Source organism: Rana temporaria, chromosome 1 (genome assembly GCF_905171775.1).
Source record: "Rana temporaria chromosome 1, aRanTem1.1, whole genome shotgun sequence".
Classification (NCBI taxonomy): domain Eukaryota; kingdom Metazoa; phylum Chordata; class Amphibia; order Anura; family Ranidae; genus Rana; species Rana temporaria.
In genome coordinates, this window is record NC_053489.1 from 106450466 (window position 1) to 106471163 (window position 20698).

Sequence of the window (20698 nt, forward strand, 5' to 3'; positions counted from 1 at the left end):
GCTGATCCTAATCCTGATGAGCAATATATAGTCACATTGAGACCAGTGGTAGATAATAGATCAATAACTCTGTATTTCAAATGTGTAATGAAGAAGTCCCTTTTATCCTCGATACAATATGCAGTATGCGTGCTCTCACTTTACTACACTTTACTTCCTTGTGCAGCTGAATTCGTTTAAATTTAGGATTATAATCTGTCCATACATCAATGCACATCACCGCATAGTACAGCACCATTAATTCATTTAAAGCCAGCGAAAGTCCAGCAACTCATGTAGAGCCTCCATAGATAGCAGTAGAGCTAATTAATGGCGCAGTATTTAATTGTTTGGAAGTGCTAGACAACAAGTCCAAAAGCAGGATGTCACACCAACTGTGTGCCAGGGGTCATAAGTAGTAAGTGATCAATAGCCCTGCTTCACGAGTGTAAAGTGGAAAAGTCTCAGTTTTCCTCAATGCAGTGTACAATGTATATACTCTCACTTCACTTTACTTCATTTTACTTCACTGAGCAGTTACTTCATTAGGCGTATAGCCCAACCATGTCTCAATGCACAGTACAGCACAGCACTATTGGTACATTTGGCATATATCCAGTCCAGACAGCATGCGACAGTACAGGTCCATTCAAGGCACAATGTAATCCATACGTCACTGTTTGTGCAAGATTTTACTCACTTTTATGCTGTTTTTGCAGGGTTTCCCCACTGCTTCTCCTCCTTTAAACAGGGCTGTGAGGCTTTTAATGTAGCGATACAGGGGGGGGAGTGAGTCCTCCTTATTAACCCGTTTCAGCACTGCAGTGTAAGGCAGACCCAATGCACATCACAGCACAGTACAGCACCATTAATTCATTTAAAACCAGCGAAAGTCCAGCAACTCATGTAGAGCCTCCATAGATAGCAGTAAAGCTGATCAATGGCGCAGTATTTAATTGTTTGGAAGTGCTAGACAGCAAGTCCAAAAACAGGATGTCACACCGGCTGTGTGCCAGGGGCCATAAATAGTAAATGATCAATAGCCCTGCTTCACGAGTGTAAAGTGGAGAAGTCTCAGTTTTCCTCAATGCAGTGTAAAATGTATATACTCTCCCTTCACTTTACTTCATTTTACTTCACTGAGCAGTTACTTCATTAGGCATATAGCCAAACCATGTCTCAATGCACAGCACAGCACAGCACTATTGGTACATTTGGCATATATCCAGTCCAGACAGCATACCACAGTACAGGTCCGTTCAAAGCACAATGTAATCCATACGTCACTGTTTGTGCAAGATTTTACTCACTTTTATGCTGTTTTTGCAGAATTTCCCCGCTGCTTCTCCTCCTTTAAACAGGGCTGTGAGGCTTTTAATGTAACAATACAGGGGGGGAGTAAGTCCTCCTTATTAACCCGGTTAGCACTGCAGAGTAAGGCAGACCCCCTGGCTATCTCCCGTGTCTCCCCGAGCCTCCAGCAGCCAGGAAACGCCGATCCACGCTGGGACTGACACGGCCGATCACATGGGCTGGTCAGCTGACCACCGTCGTCCAATCACGCGACCGGCTCATCTGCTGCAGTTACGTCTCCACCCCGGGTCTCCTCCGCTCTCTCCCCGGCTCCAGAGGCTCCCCAGACGGGACGAGTGAAGCAAGCGGGTAAGCAAAAGCCCCCCCCGCAGGGCACAGGACTTCAAAAGCTCCCGACCAGCTGTGCAGGTAAACCGCCTCTGTCAAAAAGGCTATGGTGTAGATACAACGTTGTAGCAAAAAAAAAAAAAATAAGTTCAGCAGGTAAAGGGACCAGACTCCAGCTATTCAGGCAATTTAAGCAGCGCTTCCAGCATGGCCATTTCATATGCCTGTAGGGGGGGAGAGATACATGGGAGGTTTAGGCACACACCTCTCCGCTTCTCACATCTCTGCCTCGCTCACTCTCCACACTCCTCGCTCCACACACCTACATCCGGCCACACCCCTCCCAATCGTTTTGCTTTTAAGCCAAAATTTTCAATTTTGGTCTCATTTGACCACCTGCTTCCATATGTTTGCTGTATCCCCCACATAGATTCTTGCAAACTGCAAATGAGCCTTCTTATGGCTTTCTTTCAACAATGGCTTTCTTTTTGCAACTCTTCGATAAAGGCCAGATTTGTGGAGTGCGCTACTAATAGTTGTCCTGTGGACAGATACTCCCACCTAAGCTGTGGATCTCTGCAGCTACTTCAGCACTACCATGGGCCTCTTGACTGCTTGTCTGATTAATGCTCTGTCAATGCTTGTCACTTTAGGTGGATGGCCATGTCTTGGTAGGTTTGCAGTTGCACCATACTCTTTCCATTTTCCGATGATGGTTTGCACAGAGCTCCATGAGATGTTTAAAGCTTGAGATATTTTTTTTTTATACCCTAGCCCTGCTTTAAACTTCTCCACAACTTTATCCCAGACCTGTCTGGTGTGTTCCCTGGACTTCATGATGCTGTTTGTTCACAATGGTTCCCCAACAGACCTCTGAGGGATTCACAGAACAGCTGTGTTTATACTGAGATTAAATTGCACACAGGTGGACTCTATTTACTAATTAGGTGACTTCTGAAAGCAATTGGTTCCACTAGATTTTATTTTGGATATCAGAGTAAAGGGGGCTGAATATAAATGCACATCACACTTTTCAGATATTTATTTGTAAAAATGTTGAAAACCATTAACCTCCCTGGCGGTATGATTCTGTCTGAAAAAACATGCTGAAAGCGGTACAATTATTTGCAAGGAAATTTGGTGTTTTATACTGTAGGCCTGTGATTTTTAGGAATAACTCACTTAAATCTGACCAAACAAGAATCTAATAGGCATCCCGGGTATGGCCCCATACACACGAGAGGATTTATCCGCAGATACGGTCCAGCGGACCGTATCCGCGGATAAATCCTCTCAAAGATTTCAGAGGATTTCTATGCGATGGCGTGTACACACCATCGCATTGAAATCCGCGCTGAAATCCTCTGCCGATGACGTGTCGCGCCGTCGCCGCTATTATGACGCGGCGACGGGCGCGACGCTGTCATATAAGGAATTCCACGCATGCGTCAAGTCATTACGACGCGTGCGGGGAATCCCTTTAGACGGATGGATCCGGTAAGTCTGTACAGACGAGCGGATCCATCCGTTGGAATGGATTCCAGCAGATGGATTTGTTGAGCATGTCAGCAAATATCCATCTGCTGGAAATCCATCCCAGGGGAGATTTATCTGCGGATAAATATCCCACGGAGTGTACACACCATAGAATCTATCCGCTGAAACCCGTTTGCACGGATTTATCTGCGGATAGATTCTATGGTGTGTATGGGGCCTATGACATTTTTTTTAAAACAACATTTTAAATTATAATATAATAAATAATTATAAATAATTATAGCAAGTAATAATATAATTAAAATAAAAATTATTCAATAATGTAATCAACTCAAAATCACTGAAATTTGCTCAGTTGCAGAATTGTCGCTGTCATTATTTTTTTTTTTTATGACGAATTTCCCCGCAAATCGCTATCGCACAATTCTGCAAATGATTATAATTTATTATCGCTGTTTTCTAGCTGATCTAAAACCATTTTTGACATAAAAAGACACTTTTGGTTGCTATGGACAATCTACAGTTTTCAGGCAGAAAAAAAAATGACATGCATGACACTGGGCAGACCACTAGGGACAAGGGGGTGTGTTTTTTTTACATACAGTACTGTAATCTATAAGATTACAGTATACTGTATGTATAGTGTTTGTTTACTTTTTTGAATTTGGTGCCGATCTCCGCTCCCGTGCGTCGTAACGTCGCAGGGAACGGAGATCGGCGGCACAGGAGGACGCTGTGTGAATCGAGCGAGGTCCCGCTCGCTCACACAGCGTGGTGACATCGCTGGATCCAGGAGAAGGTAAGTCAGCGCACGCTGCAGGCTCTGCATGTCTACCCCGAGCGTGACTCGGGGTTACCGATTTTGGTAGAAAAAAATCAACCCCGAGTCACGCTCGGGGATACCGCCAGGGGGGTTAATCATTTTCCTTCCACTTCACAATTATGTGCCACTTTGTGTTGGCCTATGACATATAATTTCCATTTTTGGTTGTTACATGACAAAATGTGGAAAATTTAAAAGGGGTGTGAATACTTTTTCAAGGCATTGTATATATTAGAAATCAAATCAGCCGATGCAGAATATTGACAATTCTAAAGGAAGAATGGCAAATAGTTGATGTATCAGTTGTCTAAGTGCCAACTTTATTTTGTAAAAACACACAGGTCTACAGCCAAGGTGTTGACACATTTTATAACAGCCACTTGGCTGCAAGGTTCCCTTTCTGTTGATACCCACAATTATCATTGGTGCCACCTTTAAAAAAAAATATTTTTTCAACTTAGATAGATTCTATGGCCTCAAATTAAATCCTGACCTTTATAAATGTGCTCTACAGAGCAATGCAATCATCTTTGTCAGCACACAGACATATCCCTGGTAGTTCACTGCTGATTCACCACTAATCATTAGTTAATGTGCAGTGCCCTGCCCTAGGCTGGATACATTTAGGGCCATATTCTTAAACGAGATACGACGGCGTATCTCCAGATACGTATCTAAGTTGCGCGGTCGTATCTATGCGCCTGATTCTTAGAATCAGTTACGCATAGATTTCCCATAGATCCGACTGGCGTAACTGTGTTACACTGTCGTATCGTAAATGCATATTTACGCTGGCCAATAGGTGGCGCTTCAGTCGAATTCCGTGTCGAGTATGCAAATTAGCTAGATACGCGAATTCCCGAACGTACGCCCGGCCGACGCAGTAAAGTTACGCCGTTTGCGTTAGGCTTTTCCCGGCGTATAGTTACCCCTGCTATATGGTGGCATAAGTGCGGCGTACCAATGTTAAGTATGGCCGTCGTTCCCGCGTTGAATTTTGAAAAAGTTACGTCGTTTGCGTAAGTCGTCTGTGAATGGGGCTGGACGTCATTTACGTTCACGTCGAAACCAATGACGTCCTTGCGGCGTACTTTGGAGCAATGCACACTGGGAAATTCCACGGACGGCGCATGCGCCGTTCGGGAAAAACGTCAATCACGTCGGGTCACAGTACATTTACATAAAACACGTCCCCCCTGATCCAAATTTGAATTAGGCGGGCTTACGCCGGCCGATTTACGCTACGCTGCCGCAACTTACGGAGCAAGTGCTTTGAGAATACAGCACTTGCCCGTCTAAGTTGCGGAGGCGTAACGTAAATCAGGTACGTTACGCCGCCGCAAAGATACGCGTTTCTATGTGAATCTAGCCCTTAGTTTTTGACTCTGCTGTACTCAGTGGAGCAGCAATGTATTTTTCAGGTCTGGTCAGGTCTATCCCTAAACCTGGAAGTCGATTGCTTTTATAAATAGAGCAGAAGGAGAGATCTCTGGGCTATGAAAATGTATCTGACCTCAGCCAATCCCTGGGAGGAGGTGCCCAGAATATGGCTGAGGAGAAGATAAATGTTTGGAGCTGCCTTGTACTGGGGCCTCTGGCCTAGGAGGCAGCCTATGTTACTGAAGTGCTGTTGGTGCTAGACCCCAGCATGTGCTGGAGAAACCTGAGTTGAAAGGCATTTTCTGGAGGACACTACCTTGAAAGCTGGCCTGGAGAAGGACCCCTTTTAACTGAAGAGCTCCAGGTGTGCTTGTGCCTTGAGGGTTGGATGCCATGGGTAGCTACAAGAACTGTGACTGCTTTTGCACAGTCTCAGACAGACTGGCTGTCCACTCTACCTACAGAAATACTTAAAGGGGTTGTAAAGGTACAATTTTTTCCCCCCTAAATAGCTTCCTTTACCTCAGTGCAGTCCTCCTTCACTTACCTCATGCTTCGATTTTGCTTTTAAATGTCCTTATTTCTTCTGAGAAATCCTCACTTCCTGTTCTTCTGTCTGTAACTCCACACAGTAATGCGAGGCTTTCTCCCTGGTGTGGAGTGTCATTCTCGCCCCTTCCCTTGGACTACAGGAGAGTCAGGACGCTCTCTACGTTGCAGATAGAGAAAGGAGCTGTGTGTTATTGGGCGTCCTGACTCTAGTAGTCCAAGGCAGGGGGCGAGCATGACACTCCACACCAGGGAGAAAGCCTTTCATTACTGTGTGGAGTTACAGACAGAAGAACAGGAAGTAAGGATTTCTCAGATGAAATAAGGACATTTAAAAGCAAAATCGAAGGATGAGGTAAGTAAAGGAGGACTGCACTAAGGTAAAGGAAGCTATTTAGGGAAAAAAAAATTGTACCCTTACAACCCCTTTAATGGCTGCTGCTGAAAGATTTTTGCTTGCAAATCTGTCCTCCTGTATCTGCTTTTTTTTGTATCCTGCACACTCGCCACTCTCTTCTGTTCAAGTACTGCAAACAAAACTAGACTGAGCTTTTGTTTGTCGGTGTGATCTGGAGCTGGTATCTAAGCCTTGCAGCCTCTGGACAGGTAAGCGATCCCTAAGTTATTACCAGCAGCCCCTCTGGGGGTGAGCATTACAAATACATATCAAAATTCCATATAAAAACAGTCTGTTTAAAATGTATACAGTGACTTACATGGTTGGATGGGCAGAGTCCAATCAATGTTATTGGAAATAAAATCTTTTCCCTGTAATGAAAAAACAAATGGTTTGAACAACAACAATTAACTAGTAAGCTTTACAGACAAAAATGTATATACTGTATATTTACTAGACTGCAAACATAAAACCACAGCCCTTAAAGTGTTACTAAACAGAACTTGGAAATGCAGTGCTGATTGGCTCTGTGCTGATCACATGCACCCCCCCCCCCCCAAAAAAAAACACACAAAACTGAGCATGTAAAGAGTGCCTCCTAGGGCTCTGTACTATCAGCAGATGGATTGCGGACTGTGAAGGAAGGGGAGGATCAGAGAAAACAGGATAGAACAGCCTTTTTACACAATGCAGAGAATTAACCAATTAGGTTCCACAGTGAGAATAACAAGCATGCTTTACTGCATATACACACTGATTTTACTGTTGTGAGTTTAGTAACACTTTAAACGGTTAGCTTACATTTACAAAAACAAACTGCCTATACAGGTAATTGGTGCCTGTAGATAAAAACAAACTGTGCAGCTTTGACTAAGGATAATTGGATAATACACTTGCTATAGGCGTAGGACATTTCTGTACCTTCTAAAGCCTGACTGAAGAACTCCCAGAGATGGCATCATCCCATCCTGCCTTGTTGCTAAGAAATTTCTAAGATACGCTCAGCCATTACTGCTTATTCCCACCATCACAGGAGTAAGCTCTCTATCCCCCACATGTGTGGTTCACTATTTCCTTAATCGCAGAATCGCTGAGCCAAAGACGCAACTAGAATTTTCATCCATCCCAGGGCCCTTTCCATCAATCCCAGGGCACTTCCCCCCGAGCCCAAGGCCCTTCATACTGATCCTGGGGCCCTTTGTTATGGTTCTGCAGTGGGACCCTTTTACATGTTCTACAGCTGGCGCCCTTTCTGCTGTCTTGGGGCCCCCTTATGGTGGCGGAATTCCAGGGCTCAGTCACAAATGCAACCTTTGCGACCCTGGTAGTTCCATCACGGACCCTACTATTACTAGGGGGGGATTTTGAAGGATGAAAGGAGCTACTCAGGAAGATGTAAGGGGGCACACTGCAACATATAAGGCATATACTAAAATAGTACCTTCAGCGTGCACCCCTACATCCTCTTCCAGAGTGCCCCCTTAGTGCCTTTAGATTGCCCCTATAGTGCCTCCAGAGAGCTCCCTTACATCCTTCAAGGTGCCCCCCTTAGTGCCTCCTTACATCCTCCAGAGTGCCCCCCTAGTGCCCTTTACAGTGCTCTCTGGAACTACTATCTCAGTACCCCTTTACATCCTCCAGTAGTGCCTGTCAAGCCCCATACACACTATCAGTTTTCCTGCAGGATTTTCTCTTCAGGTTTACCAAAACCATGTAGTGCAAGGGCCTGCCTGATTGCATACAAATTGAAACTCTTGAGGTTTTACCTCATATTAGATGGTTTTGGTAAACCTGAAGAGAAAACTGTCAGGAAAACTGATAGTGTGTATGGGGCTTTACAGTGCACTCTAGTACTACTATGTTAATACCCCTTTAGATCCTTTAGTGCTCCTTTAAATCCTCTTCCAGAGCTCAAAAAGAGAATCTGGAATTTGTGCTGTCAGTAATGTTAGTGGCTATATAGGCACTCACCAGTCACCTCCTTTTCCCAGTTTCATTGTAGGCTTTGGGTGTAAGGGAGGCAAGCAAGTGGAGAGTCTGAGTACAGCGGACCACCCACAACCCGCAAGAGGCTGGGCTGGCGGTAAAACACTTTAAAATATGTCCTTGACAGTGTTTTGGAGCTTGGCATGTGCAGGTCTGAATTTAGCCGATTAGTGTACTGCTGAGCTTCGTCTCATTCGGTATGGAGTGTAAAAGGCACTAAACTAAGGCCAAGCCCGGCTGTTCTCTAATCGTCTGCTTCAGGAACTGTGCATGAGCAGTTCAAAGCTGCTGACACAGACGTTTTTACAGGTACCTTACTCCTGTCTACGGATAGGATAAAAGTGCCTGTTAACACTGCCCTAGACACATGGGCATCTTGGGCCTCCCTCCACAGTAGCAGAAAGCTGGGGCCCAGTCACAAGTGCAGCCTTTGCAACTCTGGTAGTTCTGCCACTGCGCTGAGCACAGAGCTACTGTGATGGGGGAAAGACTGCATGCAAGGGTCTTTGAATCAGCTCGGAATGTCGCAATGTTCTAGCACCAAGGCACAATGGGATGATGCCATCTCTGGGAATTTTTTGACCAGTCTTTGGGAGATATGTAAATAGCCTACACCAATAGCGTGGCAATTTTTTACTTTGATCAAGCTGCACATCTTACCTGCCTAGGCAGTTTTATGGTTAAGGTGAACCCTTTTGCAGCTTTTCCTCTATTCATCACTACGAAAGAAATCTCATTTGACAGCAATAACTATTTTACACCGGTACATGAATATACAGCCATATTAGAGTTCAAGATCTGACTCATTAACCAAAACCATATCTACTTACTCTAATTCCTTTAAATCCACTGTAGGAATCAATGTATTCTGTAATTTCTTTGTGAGTTTTCATTCTTTTTAGAAAAGCACACCTGTGACAGTAACCAAAATATAATGTAAGTACAAAAATATTCTTTCAGCATTGTACTGACAAGGTCAAACTTATTTTCCCCTAGAAAAAGATATATTGTATATGCAAAAGGGAGGGGCTTGATGTGTAGATATATTCCAACTTTTTTATGTTTTGGATATAGTAAGGAGGGGTTACTATGCGTTAGGGCCCCTAATCTGCACGCGGGGATTCTAATAGGGTTTTTTTTTTTTTTAAGCACAGGATTAGAGCCAGAGGCTCTAATAGGCTTCAAAAAAGGGGTGGGCTTGGGGCGCAGAGCACTGCAACGGAGCCCACCCAGTTGTGTGACACTAGCGAATATCAGTCAGTCCTCCCGGTCAATCAGGAAGCGGGTCCTGTGACCCATTTCCCGATTGGCCAAAAGTTGAAGCAATCCCATTGGCCTAGGAGGAGGAGGAAGGAGACGCACAGCTGTCTTGATGCACAGAAGATGAAGGGAAAGCCTAACCAACCCACCAGCCACCACTGGATCCATCCATAGTTGGGAATGGCAGCCCCTGATGACAGCTCACTGCACACAACACGATAATTGGTGACAGCCCGGCTCCCTTCAACGGACGGAGGGAGAATACGGAAGCTGGGACACAAAGGAGACAGAGAGAGGAAGCCACGGCCGGTGGGTGCAATCCAACATGTCAGTCTGGGGGCAGCACAGGGTAAGTGAGCCGAAGACCAGGGGGGCTGGCGTGTAGTTTTGGCACACGGTGCGGGCTGGAGGGCTGGAGTGACCCCACGACTGATGGAGCACCAGCCACCAATGGTTAGAATGTATCAGGGTGCTATTTGTCCTGATGATTGTAGTCACTAAGGCCCAGATTCTCGTATCTCGGCATAAAACTGCGGCGGCGTAACGTATGTCATTTACGTTACGCCGCCGCAAGTTTTACAGGCAAGTGCTTTATTCACAAAGAACTTGCCTGTAAAGTTGCGGCGGCATAGCGTAAATCCCCCGGCGCAAGCCCGCCTAATTCAAATGAGCCGGGTAGGGGGCGTGGATCATTTAAATTAGGCGTGTTCCCGCGCCGAACGTACTGCGCATGCGCCGTCCCTAAAATTTCCCTACGTGCATTGCGCTAAATGACGTCGCAAGGACGTCATTGGTTTCGACGTGAACGTAAATGGCGTCCAGCCCCATTTACGGACGACTTACGCAAACAACATACATTTTTAAATTTCGACGCGGGAACGACGGCCATACTTAATTGGTTGCCCCTCATATAGCAGGGGCAACTTTACGCGTCGCAAATCTAACGTAAACGTCGTACCTTCACTGCGTTTACCGCGCGTACGTTCGGGAATTCGCGTATTTTGCTAATTTGCATACTCGACCGGGAAAACGACGGAGGCGACTCCTGGCGGCGGAAAAAAAAAATTGCATTTAAGATCCGACAGCGTAAGAGCCTTACGCCTGTCGGATCTAATGGTTATCAATGCGTAACTGATTCTAAGAATCAGTCGCATAGATACGACGGCCCAGATTAGGACTTACGACGGCGCACATTGCGTTGCGCCGTGGTAAGCCCTTTGAGAATCTGAGCCTAAGAGTGAAAGTATATACATAATTTTCCAGTTGCAGAACAGAAACAGAGGTGACATCTTTTAATAGGGAGACCTGTCCCAGTGCCAATTGTCTAAGAAGGGAATTCCCCTAATTTTGCAGAGATTTCGTCCCACTTCTTGTAGCGTCTCTGGGAGAAGAAGTAATGGGAAATCCCAATAGGACACAAACAGAAAAAAATTAGAGAGTGCTTTTTACCATTTCCACTTCCTACTCCAAAACAGAGAAAAGTGTGGCTAACTATGCACTTAAAGCGGGGGTTCACCCTATATAAAAAAAAAATTATTTTTTTTTCCTCTAGCATTAAATTCGGCATAGTAGCGCGAGCTACAGTATGCCTGTCTGTATTTTTTTATCCCGGTACTCACTGTGCTATTGTACATTGAGGATTGGGCGTTCCTATGGAGAGAGAAGGTGATTGACGGCTGGCCCTGGCACGTCACGCTTCTCAGGAAATAGCCGAAATAGGCTTGGCTCTTCACGGCGCCTGCGCATAGCCTGTGCGCAGGCGCCGTGAAGAGCCGAGACCTACTCCGGCTGTCTTCGGGGAGCGTGACGTGCCAGAGCCGGCCGTCAATCATCCTCCCTCTCCATAGGCACGCCCATTCCCCGCGGGAGTCGGAATCTTGAATGTACAATAGCACTGTGAGTATGGACATAAAAAAATACAGACAGGCATACTGTAGCTCGCGCTACTATGCCGAATGTAATGCTGCACTGTTGTTAAGGAGGGTGAACCACCGCTTTAAAGCGGTATTAAACCCAAAAGCAAACATTTATTATGTTACAGCTTACCAATTCTTAGATGTGATGGTCTGTTGTTTTTCACAGCACAAACTCTCCAGCAGAATGTATGTTAACATGGATAAGACAAACCACTTAAAGTAAAAGTAAAGTTGATTTGTAAACAAATGGCTGACAGGCAGGGTATTTATAACAGAAGAGACCCTATTGGTCTCTTTTGCTATAAATGCATCCTTCTGCCTGTCAGCTGTCATGTTCACTGAGCTGCGAATGTGCAACTTAGCAAACATTAACGACCCGATCCATAACGATGTAACTCGCAGGAATGCGCAGGAGTGATGTCATCGTGGCTTGGAAGACCCGGCAAAGATGAAAGCACCGGGGGCGCACCAGATTGATCCCGCCGCATCGCTGGAGGACACCAAATGACAGGTAGGTATGCCATAATGTACTAATATGCTGTGCATACTAGCACATTATGGCATAACCGACCTGGGGGGGCCCTGAAAAGACAAATTTTATAGCCGACTTTACTTTTGCTTTAACAATAGCAGGGGTGATTAAAATGATCAGCTTTTATGTATTCATTCAAAACCTTTATCCTAGAAAGAAAAAAGTTAGTTAATTTGAAAATTTCGGAAATTCGAAAATTTCGGAAATTTGAACATTTCGGAAATTCGAACATTTCGGAAATCAGTAATTCAGAATTTCGAAAAATCGGAAGTTCCAAAATCGGAAAATTTGGATTATTGCATTTACGAATCTACGAATTCTCGAATTTCCAAATTTCCAAATTTTTAATTTCCGAATTCCGGATTTCGAATTTCCCAAATTTTCGAAAAAAGGTAAAAAACAAATGAAATGAAAACAAACTAATTTTTCGCCAGTGCACGTGTCTACTGATTATAAAGGGGTGAGCTGGAGTTTGGCTTCAATTTGTTAGTGGCTCTAAATCTACTACCTTTAAAACCCCCAATGACAATGCTGCTGTTTGCTGTGCTTCCTGTTCTCATTCCTCCAGAGTTGTATTTCACTAATACAGAAGATGTGGTACAGGGCAGATCACCAGGTGAAAACAGAGGGGAAAAAGCCAAAGAAAAGAAAACTGCAGCCACCATATCTAAGGATTGGTAAGCTAAAATATATAACATTTTTGGTTTTGGGTTTAATACCGCTTTAAAGTAGAACTAAAGGCAAAACTTTTTTTTGTAAATTATTATTTTTTTATATGAAAATTACATTGCATAAATAAGTACAACTGGCATAAATTCATATTATGGACACAAATATAGTGTGTTGGTGAGATAAACTTGTATAACCAATAAGTTGAGTGCAATGAAATATCAACTAAAGAGGCATTCAATCGGCTGTTTTAGGGTGTCAATACTTGCAACAATCATATTTGTTTTCTAAACATGTACCCTTGTATCTTTATATCCCTAGGCGTAAAAGTGGGAACAAATAATAGTGGATGAGAAAAAGAGGAAAACAATTAGATAACAGGTGTTGTGATATACTGTATACAGAATGACAAGAAAGGGAATAGAAAAGTGGGAACAGAAAGGAAAACTAGGACAGGAAGGGGTGGAGAAAGGGAGAGTAGGATTGATGAAGAACAGTTACCAATTCAACCACCTGTCTAATAATTCTGATTGAAGATCAATAGTACCACGTTTTTTGATATTTTTTGTCTCAACCATATAACAGGTCTCTGAGATTTTAGATAGCCATAGTTGAATGGGATGGGGTGACTCCTGTCTCCAGAGAAATGGAGCACACACTCTGGAAGTATTTACCAGGTGAATCAATAAAGACTGGCCTAGCCAATGCACCTGCACTTTTTTATTTTTAGCTATTTATTTTCTCTCCACGTGTGCTACCTGCAATGCATGTATTTTCCTTCTTCACTTAGATTGTAGGGTGTGGGTTTTTAGGTCTACTCTGAAGTCTAGGGGGAGGATGTGTGGCCATTAGCTTCCTTCCTCCTCTGCCTTGGTAGGGTCTCTTTTTGGGAGAGCCCTTCACGTAGTACTCGCTGCGTTGGTCGGCTTCAAATGATAATTTTTCTAGATGGACCTGAATGTACCTTACCTCTGTCATGTGCCTTTTCCACCCTGTGTAGGTTTTGACTCAACCAGGCCTGCAACCTGTTGTTCCTCTCCTGGAGACTTTGCCTAGCCGTGCTCTCCCACTGTCCTCTCTTGCTCACATGCCACCTGTCCAGGACACCTCCGTGTGTCATGAGAAGGGTCCTATCCGCACCTGAGACCCAGGCAAAAAGTCATCACCCCCCCCCCCGCAGATTGGGGAGCTGTCAGGGACGTACTGTTCGCTCCACTCGGCGCGCGCCTACGCGCATGCGCCAACCACGGACCTTGCACGCAGCTATGCAGCCGTTGCGCGCTCCTTCGCGCATGCGTCAAAACGTACCTAACCAGCCCAGCAAGCCTATAAAAGACACTGTGGTGATGCTGCACCTCGCGGTGTGATCTGCATCTGTTCCCTGAGCTCCTGTTGCTGTTTGAAAGCATTCTGTTCCAAGTGTATGACCCGGCTTCCTGACTCTGCTTCCTGCTCCAATCCTGACTCCGGCTTGTTGACCTTGCTCTGTTCCCTGCTTAAATACCCGTTGCCAAGACCCGGCCTGTACTCTGACTACTCTTCTGCCTATTGCTTCTGCTATGACTCCAAGTGTATGACCCGGCCTGCCTGACTCCGCTCACCTGCACCTGTTACGCTGCTAACCTGCATCCACGCCTCTGCCAACCTGCATCCACGCCTCTGCCAACCTGCATCCACGCCTCTGCTAACTTGCATCCACGACTCTGCTGACCTGCAACCACCAAGTCTGCAAACCTGCATCATCTGCTTCCTGTCTCTCGGTTCCCATCTCACCAGCAGCAACAACCAGAACAGGCACCTGTACCCCACCGCGCTCCTACCATCACTGTCCCCATTCCAGTGGTCTCCGAGCCGGGGTTGTACGGGAGGTCTCCCTCCACGCGTCAGGCTCACACCCAGGTACGTAACAGGAGCTCTCTCTAAGGCCTGACAGCCTAGCACTCTATATCCTGCTTCTTCACACTCCTCCCACAGCTGGACTGACCCCAGGTATTTAAGGAGGCCTGCCCCCTGCCAATCAAAGTTGGGGATTGGTCAGGCCTCCCTAGAATACCCCAGACAGCTCCACCTCTATTCTCCTCCTTCCTTTCTAGAAGGCACTAGAATATTCTAAAAAGATGTGGGAAGTCCCAGTGATACTGCCTGTGAGTCACTAGCTCTACCCTGACTCACTCTCAACTCAGATAAAAAAAAACAGGCCTAGCTATTAGCTAGGCCTGCCTAAATTTGCCTACTCTGCCAAAAAAAATATTTACATCATCTAGCAACCTAGAGGGTGCTACATTAGAGATTGATTAGAAAAGAATGTTCAGGTAAGGTTGAGCAATGAAGTGGACCCACAGCCCAAATGGTAAAGAGAATAGGAAGAAATCCCCCTTGATGGGACTTTAATGGGCCAACTTAGTTGTTAATAATACCAATATGGAAAATTGGAGTCAAAGAAGTATAGAAGTATATAAAATGAATACAATTTTTATTGGACAATGGGTAAAAAAGAACAGATGATATATGATACGAGTGATATCAGTTATCAGTATTGTTTTTTCTACATGTGTCTCCAATATTCAATATTGACATACAGATTTGCCTTTATACTTTTGCACCTTTATCTGCACTGTTTTTTAATATTTTTTTATTAGGTTTTTGTTATAGCACATGAATTTGTAGATAATAATCACCCAAATTTTAGGTGTACCCTTTTAAAAGGGTCCCGGTACATTAATTTTTACTAGATTAGCGTTGCACTTATTTTTAAATGCCAGTCACAGTGTCGGCATACACTGGCCAGTATACAGCATGGTGAAAAGACCTAGCATGGTCATGTGACCTCTTTTTTCTCTCTGGTGTTTAGGTAGAAAACATCAGAGAGATGTCAATTCTAAGGACAGAGAGTTGTAAAAAAAGACAGTTAAAATATAAAAATATAGATTGCTGCAAACTGGTGCTCCCAACTCACTCAGGGAACCACTTGGCATGTTCCTTCCAGGGATCATCATTTTCTTGCCAGTTGCCAAGACAGCCACCGCAACTGAAACACTGTACTGCGTCTCTTCTACCTGGAAGGCACAGCAAAGAAATTAATATTAACCATGATAATAACACACTATATTAATTACAGGTGGTTGTAGGTAAAACCATAATACAGACATAATGCAAAATCAGGTAGAATATATACAGTGTTTCCCTGAAAATAAGCCCGGGGCTTATATTAATTTTGGCAACAAAAGACACAGTAGGGCTTATTTTCGGGGTAGGTCTTACCATGTAATGTGCTGTCTTCTCTCCCCCTCTCTCTCCCTGCCTGACAGTAATCCCCAGTGTGAACCAAGTTAAAATGCTTGTAAAATCCTATAATCCACTCTATTACAATAGTTTATAATGTACAATGTGTGTTTCTGTAATATAATTGTGCTAAATACCTACGTTATAGAGCCGCTTTGCACTTCTGTGACCCACTGGAGCTCTCTTCCCCGCAATTATGTTACAGAAACAAACACATTAGACATTATATATTACTGTAATAGAGTGGATTATAGGTTTTTACAAGCATTTTAAACTAGAGCTCATTTTTGGGGTAGGGCTTATATTGCAGCCCTCCTGGAAAATAACGATAGGTCTTATTTTCGGGATAGGTCTTATTTTCGTGGAAACACGGTAAGTACATATAACGGAGTTCAGAGAAAGTACATTTGAACCTCACAAGACTCCTCTATATGTATCACATAAAAAATCATTCATCTAAGAAATATTTCTTCTACAGACAAATAGCCGGATTCATAGAGACTTAAGACGGCGTATCAGTAGATACGCCGTCGTAAGTCCGAATGAGCGCCGTCGTATCTTTAAGCGTATTCTCAAACTGAGATACGCTTCACTGTTGCTAAGATACGACCGACGTAAGTCTCCTACGCCGTCGTATCTTAGCTGCATATTTACGATGGCCGCTAGGGCCAGCGTAAATAGAATATGTAAATGAGCAAGATACACCTATTCATGAACATACGTACGCCCGTCGCAGTAAGCTACGCCGTTTACGTAAGGCGTTTTTCAGGCGTAAAGACAACCGCCAAAAAGATGGCACAGCCCATGCAAGGTATGGACGTCGGAAGTGCCGTAGAATTTTATGCGTTTGCTTAAGCCGTACGTGAATGGGGCTGAGCGTAGGTGACGTTCACGTCAAAAGCATTGAGTATTTCCGACGTGATTCTGAGCATGCGCGCGCATGCGCCGTACAAACAGCCTTCATTTACATGGGGTCACGGTTAATTTAAATGTAGCCCGCCCACTACATACCTACTTTGAATTAGGCGGGGTACGCCGACCCATTTGCGCTACGCCAACGTAACTTAGAGAGCAAGTGCTTTGTAAATACAGTACTTGCCTCACTATGTTACGTCAGCCTAGTGCAAATGGGATGCGCTACGCCGGCCAAAAGATACGCCGCGATACGTGAATCTGGCTAATAGTAGTTTCCAAGATTAGATCTGCAGTATATTACCTAAATATTTGATATATATATATTAGGGCTGCGGAAATTAACGATTAATTGTTCGATTAATCGTTAATTTATTTGATCGACTAAAATAATTTTGATCGACGATCCGCGGAGTGAGCTCCGCGGTCTCGCCCATAGGAAAGACCGCGGCTTCGGCCTAGCTCCGGAGCCGTGGCCATCTTGGTCCACCCGGCGGCAGCCAAGCAGCGGCGCGTTGACGTCATCATCACCCGCCCGCCTGCTTGTATTATCTTCCCTTGCGCACGTGTCCATCAGCTACTCTGCGGACGGGTCTGTAGGTAAGAGAGGACAACAACCATCCTTTATATTAAAGCATGGGGGCATATGTGTATGTAAAGCATGGGGGCATATGTGTATGTAAAGCATGGGGGCATATGTGTATGTAAAGCATGGGGGCAAATGTGTATGTAAAGCATGGGGGCAAATGTGTATGTAAAGCATGGGGGCAAATGTGTATGTAAAGCACGGGGGCAGATGTGTATATTCTTGCAGTATGGGGGCAGATGTGTATATTAAAGCATGGGGGCAGATGTGTATATTAAAGCATGGGGGCAGATGTGTATATTAAAGCATGGGGGCAGATGTGTATATTAAAGCATGCTTGAATATACACATCTGCCCCCATGCTACTGTAATGTACACATCTGCCCCCATGCTGCTGTAATGTACACATCTGCCCCCATGCTGCTGTAATGTACACATCTGCCCCCATGCTGCTGTAATGTACACATCTGCCCCCATGCTGCTGTAATGTACACATGGGGGCAGATGTGTATATTCTTGCAGTATGGGGGCAGATGTGTATATTACAGCATGGGGCAAATGTGTATAATCTTACAGCATTGGGGCAAATGTGTATATTCTTGCGTTAATTAATCGAAATTAGTCGATTAATCGATTAAAAAAAAACGATTAATCGAACACAAAAATTTTAATCAGTAACAGCCCTAATATATATTTTTGAGCCCAATCTTAAAAATGACATTAAATGATTTATCAATTATTACTGATCTGCATTATTTCATGAAGAGAACTTTGGAGGTAATTAGCTCTCCAGGAAAACAAATTCCCAATTTCACAAAATCCGCTCAAAGGGGGGAAAAAAAAAAAAAAACACAAAACAGGGAACATCACATTGCCTTCAAACTATAATGGTGACACTATCCTACTCTGCATTATTTTTTGTCTTTAATATCTGCCTTGATTTTAGATTTAACAGTCATTCAGATTTGTCAAAACAATTACTGTGAAGATGCCTTTCTTATTTTGCCTTCTCTGGTTCTTCCTTTTCTTCAGCACCAATTTGTTAGTCACATTTAAACTCTTCCATCTAATATACCCTATTTCAGACCCAGTGGTCTTATCACTGGATCCCTGTGGATCTTTATACAACGCAGGCAGATCATAGCTTATGGGCAGGGCCAGCCAGGTGCGGTACATAACTTAAATTGTCACTGCAGCCTGCCTTAGTACTACACTCAAGAGCCCTCCGCCCGGATGGAAGCAGACAGTGGCCTGGCTCTTGGGAGAGGATATGCAGATATTACCATGAGCCAGAGAAGATCAGGTGGGAGAGTAAGGAGTTTGATGATGCTGGATGTCCTCCGAAAAAATGCCCTGGGCTGGAGCATACACACGATCGTTTTTCACGACCCTTTTTAAAAATAGAATTTTCTCGTCATGAAAACCGTTGTGTGTACGCGGCATAAGGCTGGAGTCCAGCTTTAAATCAAAAAAGCTAACTGCGAATTTGAAAATGTGAATGATTAAAAATAGTATGTTAGTTTTATATTTGTATCATTATATAAATGCGTCTGTCATACATTTAATACATTACACAATATTATATATAATTACTTATTATGTTGATCATTTTCACTTTTTTGTATTAAAATGCATTTAACAAAAGAATTTTTGAAAATAAAATGTTTGCCAGCTAGGATTTCTCATTGTGGTTAGCCAATCTTGAGGTTAACATTTCCCACACTGTGCAGCCAGACAGGAGACACGTAGTTCTGGATTAAGCAACTCATCTTCCTCTTTCATTTTGATGCTTTCAGCTTCCTCATTGGGCAGATAATCTTCACTTCTGCCAGAGAGACAGAAAGGTATCCAGCAACAACACTCTTCCTTGCTAACACCATGGTAAAGTTATATTACACCCTCAGCATATTTTAGCTTAATGCATTGAGCATAATAAAATGAACACTCCTCAGTAAACTGCTTGTTAAAAAAAAAATCAGTTCTGCTAGCTCCTGATGTCTCAGTGCTGCTTCCCTTTACTTCTGGTCTTTACAAGAAAGAGATAACACCCATCCCCCCACCTCTTACATTTGGAAACTACTGGTCAATAATAGTTCGCCCCTTTACAAGGATACCTATGTCAACAGAGACTGCCCCCCAAAAAATATGACAAGATCTGGTCCAAATGGTTAGCGGAGCCATCAACGGCTTCTAACACGACCACAGTTTGATGTGCCTTGTTTTAATGCTATTGTCTGGATAACTGCTACCTTAGTACCAATTCAGTTTTAACTGTTTTATGAACGGGTGTTGATGATTATATTACCTATCGGCTCAAGGGAGCCATGCCTTATTTTCCATTGATGTGAATCTCCTAAGTTGCCAACGTTTACATTTCATCATATAGCATATTTTACATCCCCTGCGAGGGTCACATGCAGTGGTGGCTGGTGCTCAATTTTTTTTGGGGGGCGCAAACAAAAAAAAAAAACAATTGCAGCCTTTCTGTGCCCATCAAACACAGCTACGGTGCCAATCAATTGCAACCATTGTGCCCATCAAAGGCAGCCACTGTGCCCATCAAATGCAGCACTGTGCCCATCAAATGCAGCCACTGTGCCCATCAAATGCAGCCACTGTGCCATCAATTGATGCCACTGTGCCATCAATTGTCACCACTGTGCCATCAATTGTCACCACTGTGCCATTCCATCAAATGCAGCCACTGTGCCATGCCATCAAACGCAGCCACTGTGCCATCAATTGTTACCACTGTGCCATCAATCGTTACCACTGTGCCATCAATTGTCACCACTGTGCCTAGCAATTGTCACCACTATGCCATGGCATCAAACGCAGCCACTGTGCCATCAATTGTCACCACTGTGCCATCAATTGTCGCCACTGTGCCCAGCAATTGTAGTCACTGTGCCCATCAATTGTCGCCACTGTGCCCATCAATTGTCGCCACTGTGCCCATTAATAAAATGCCCCCCCGGCACTTACCTTTCTGGGGTCAGCCATCCTGCTTCTACCGTCCCTCGATGTCTTCTCCTGCCCTTGATGACACTTCAGCCATTCAGGTTACTGGTAACCAGATCCGGTGAACCTGATTGGCTGAGACGCCTGTCAGTCTTATCCAAGGAACGCACCCCCCGTGCGTCCCTTGGATAAGCATCTGGAAGCTGGAGGGCTGTAATCGGAAAGCCTATCAGAGCCGCTGCCACTTCCACAGCCAACCAGCTGCCGTTATTCAGATGGCCGGCGCTCGCCAGGGGGCCGGCCATCTGAATAGTCGGCGGCAGAGGCA

At 44.4% G+C, this 20698-nt stretch overlaps 1 protein-coding gene across 1 annotated transcript in view; it reads right to left on the bottom strand.

The window, feature by feature from the left end:
* The window catches only part of LOC120930318 (baculoviral IAP repeat-containing protein 1e-like), an 88445-nt gene that overhangs the window by 59040 nt on the left and 8707 nt on the right, over positions 1 to 20698 (bottom strand). The window contains exons 3-5 of the mRNA XM_040341528.1: positions 15586 to 15685; positions 9083 to 9164; positions 6586 to 6637 (exon numbers count right to left, since the gene is read on the bottom strand). Of these exons, the coding sequence (XP_040197462.1) occupies positions 6586 to 6637; positions 9083 to 9164; positions 15586 to 15685 (234 nt within the window). The remainder of the gene's footprint in view (positions 1 to 6585; positions 6638 to 9082; positions 9165 to 15585; positions 15686 to 20698) is intronic.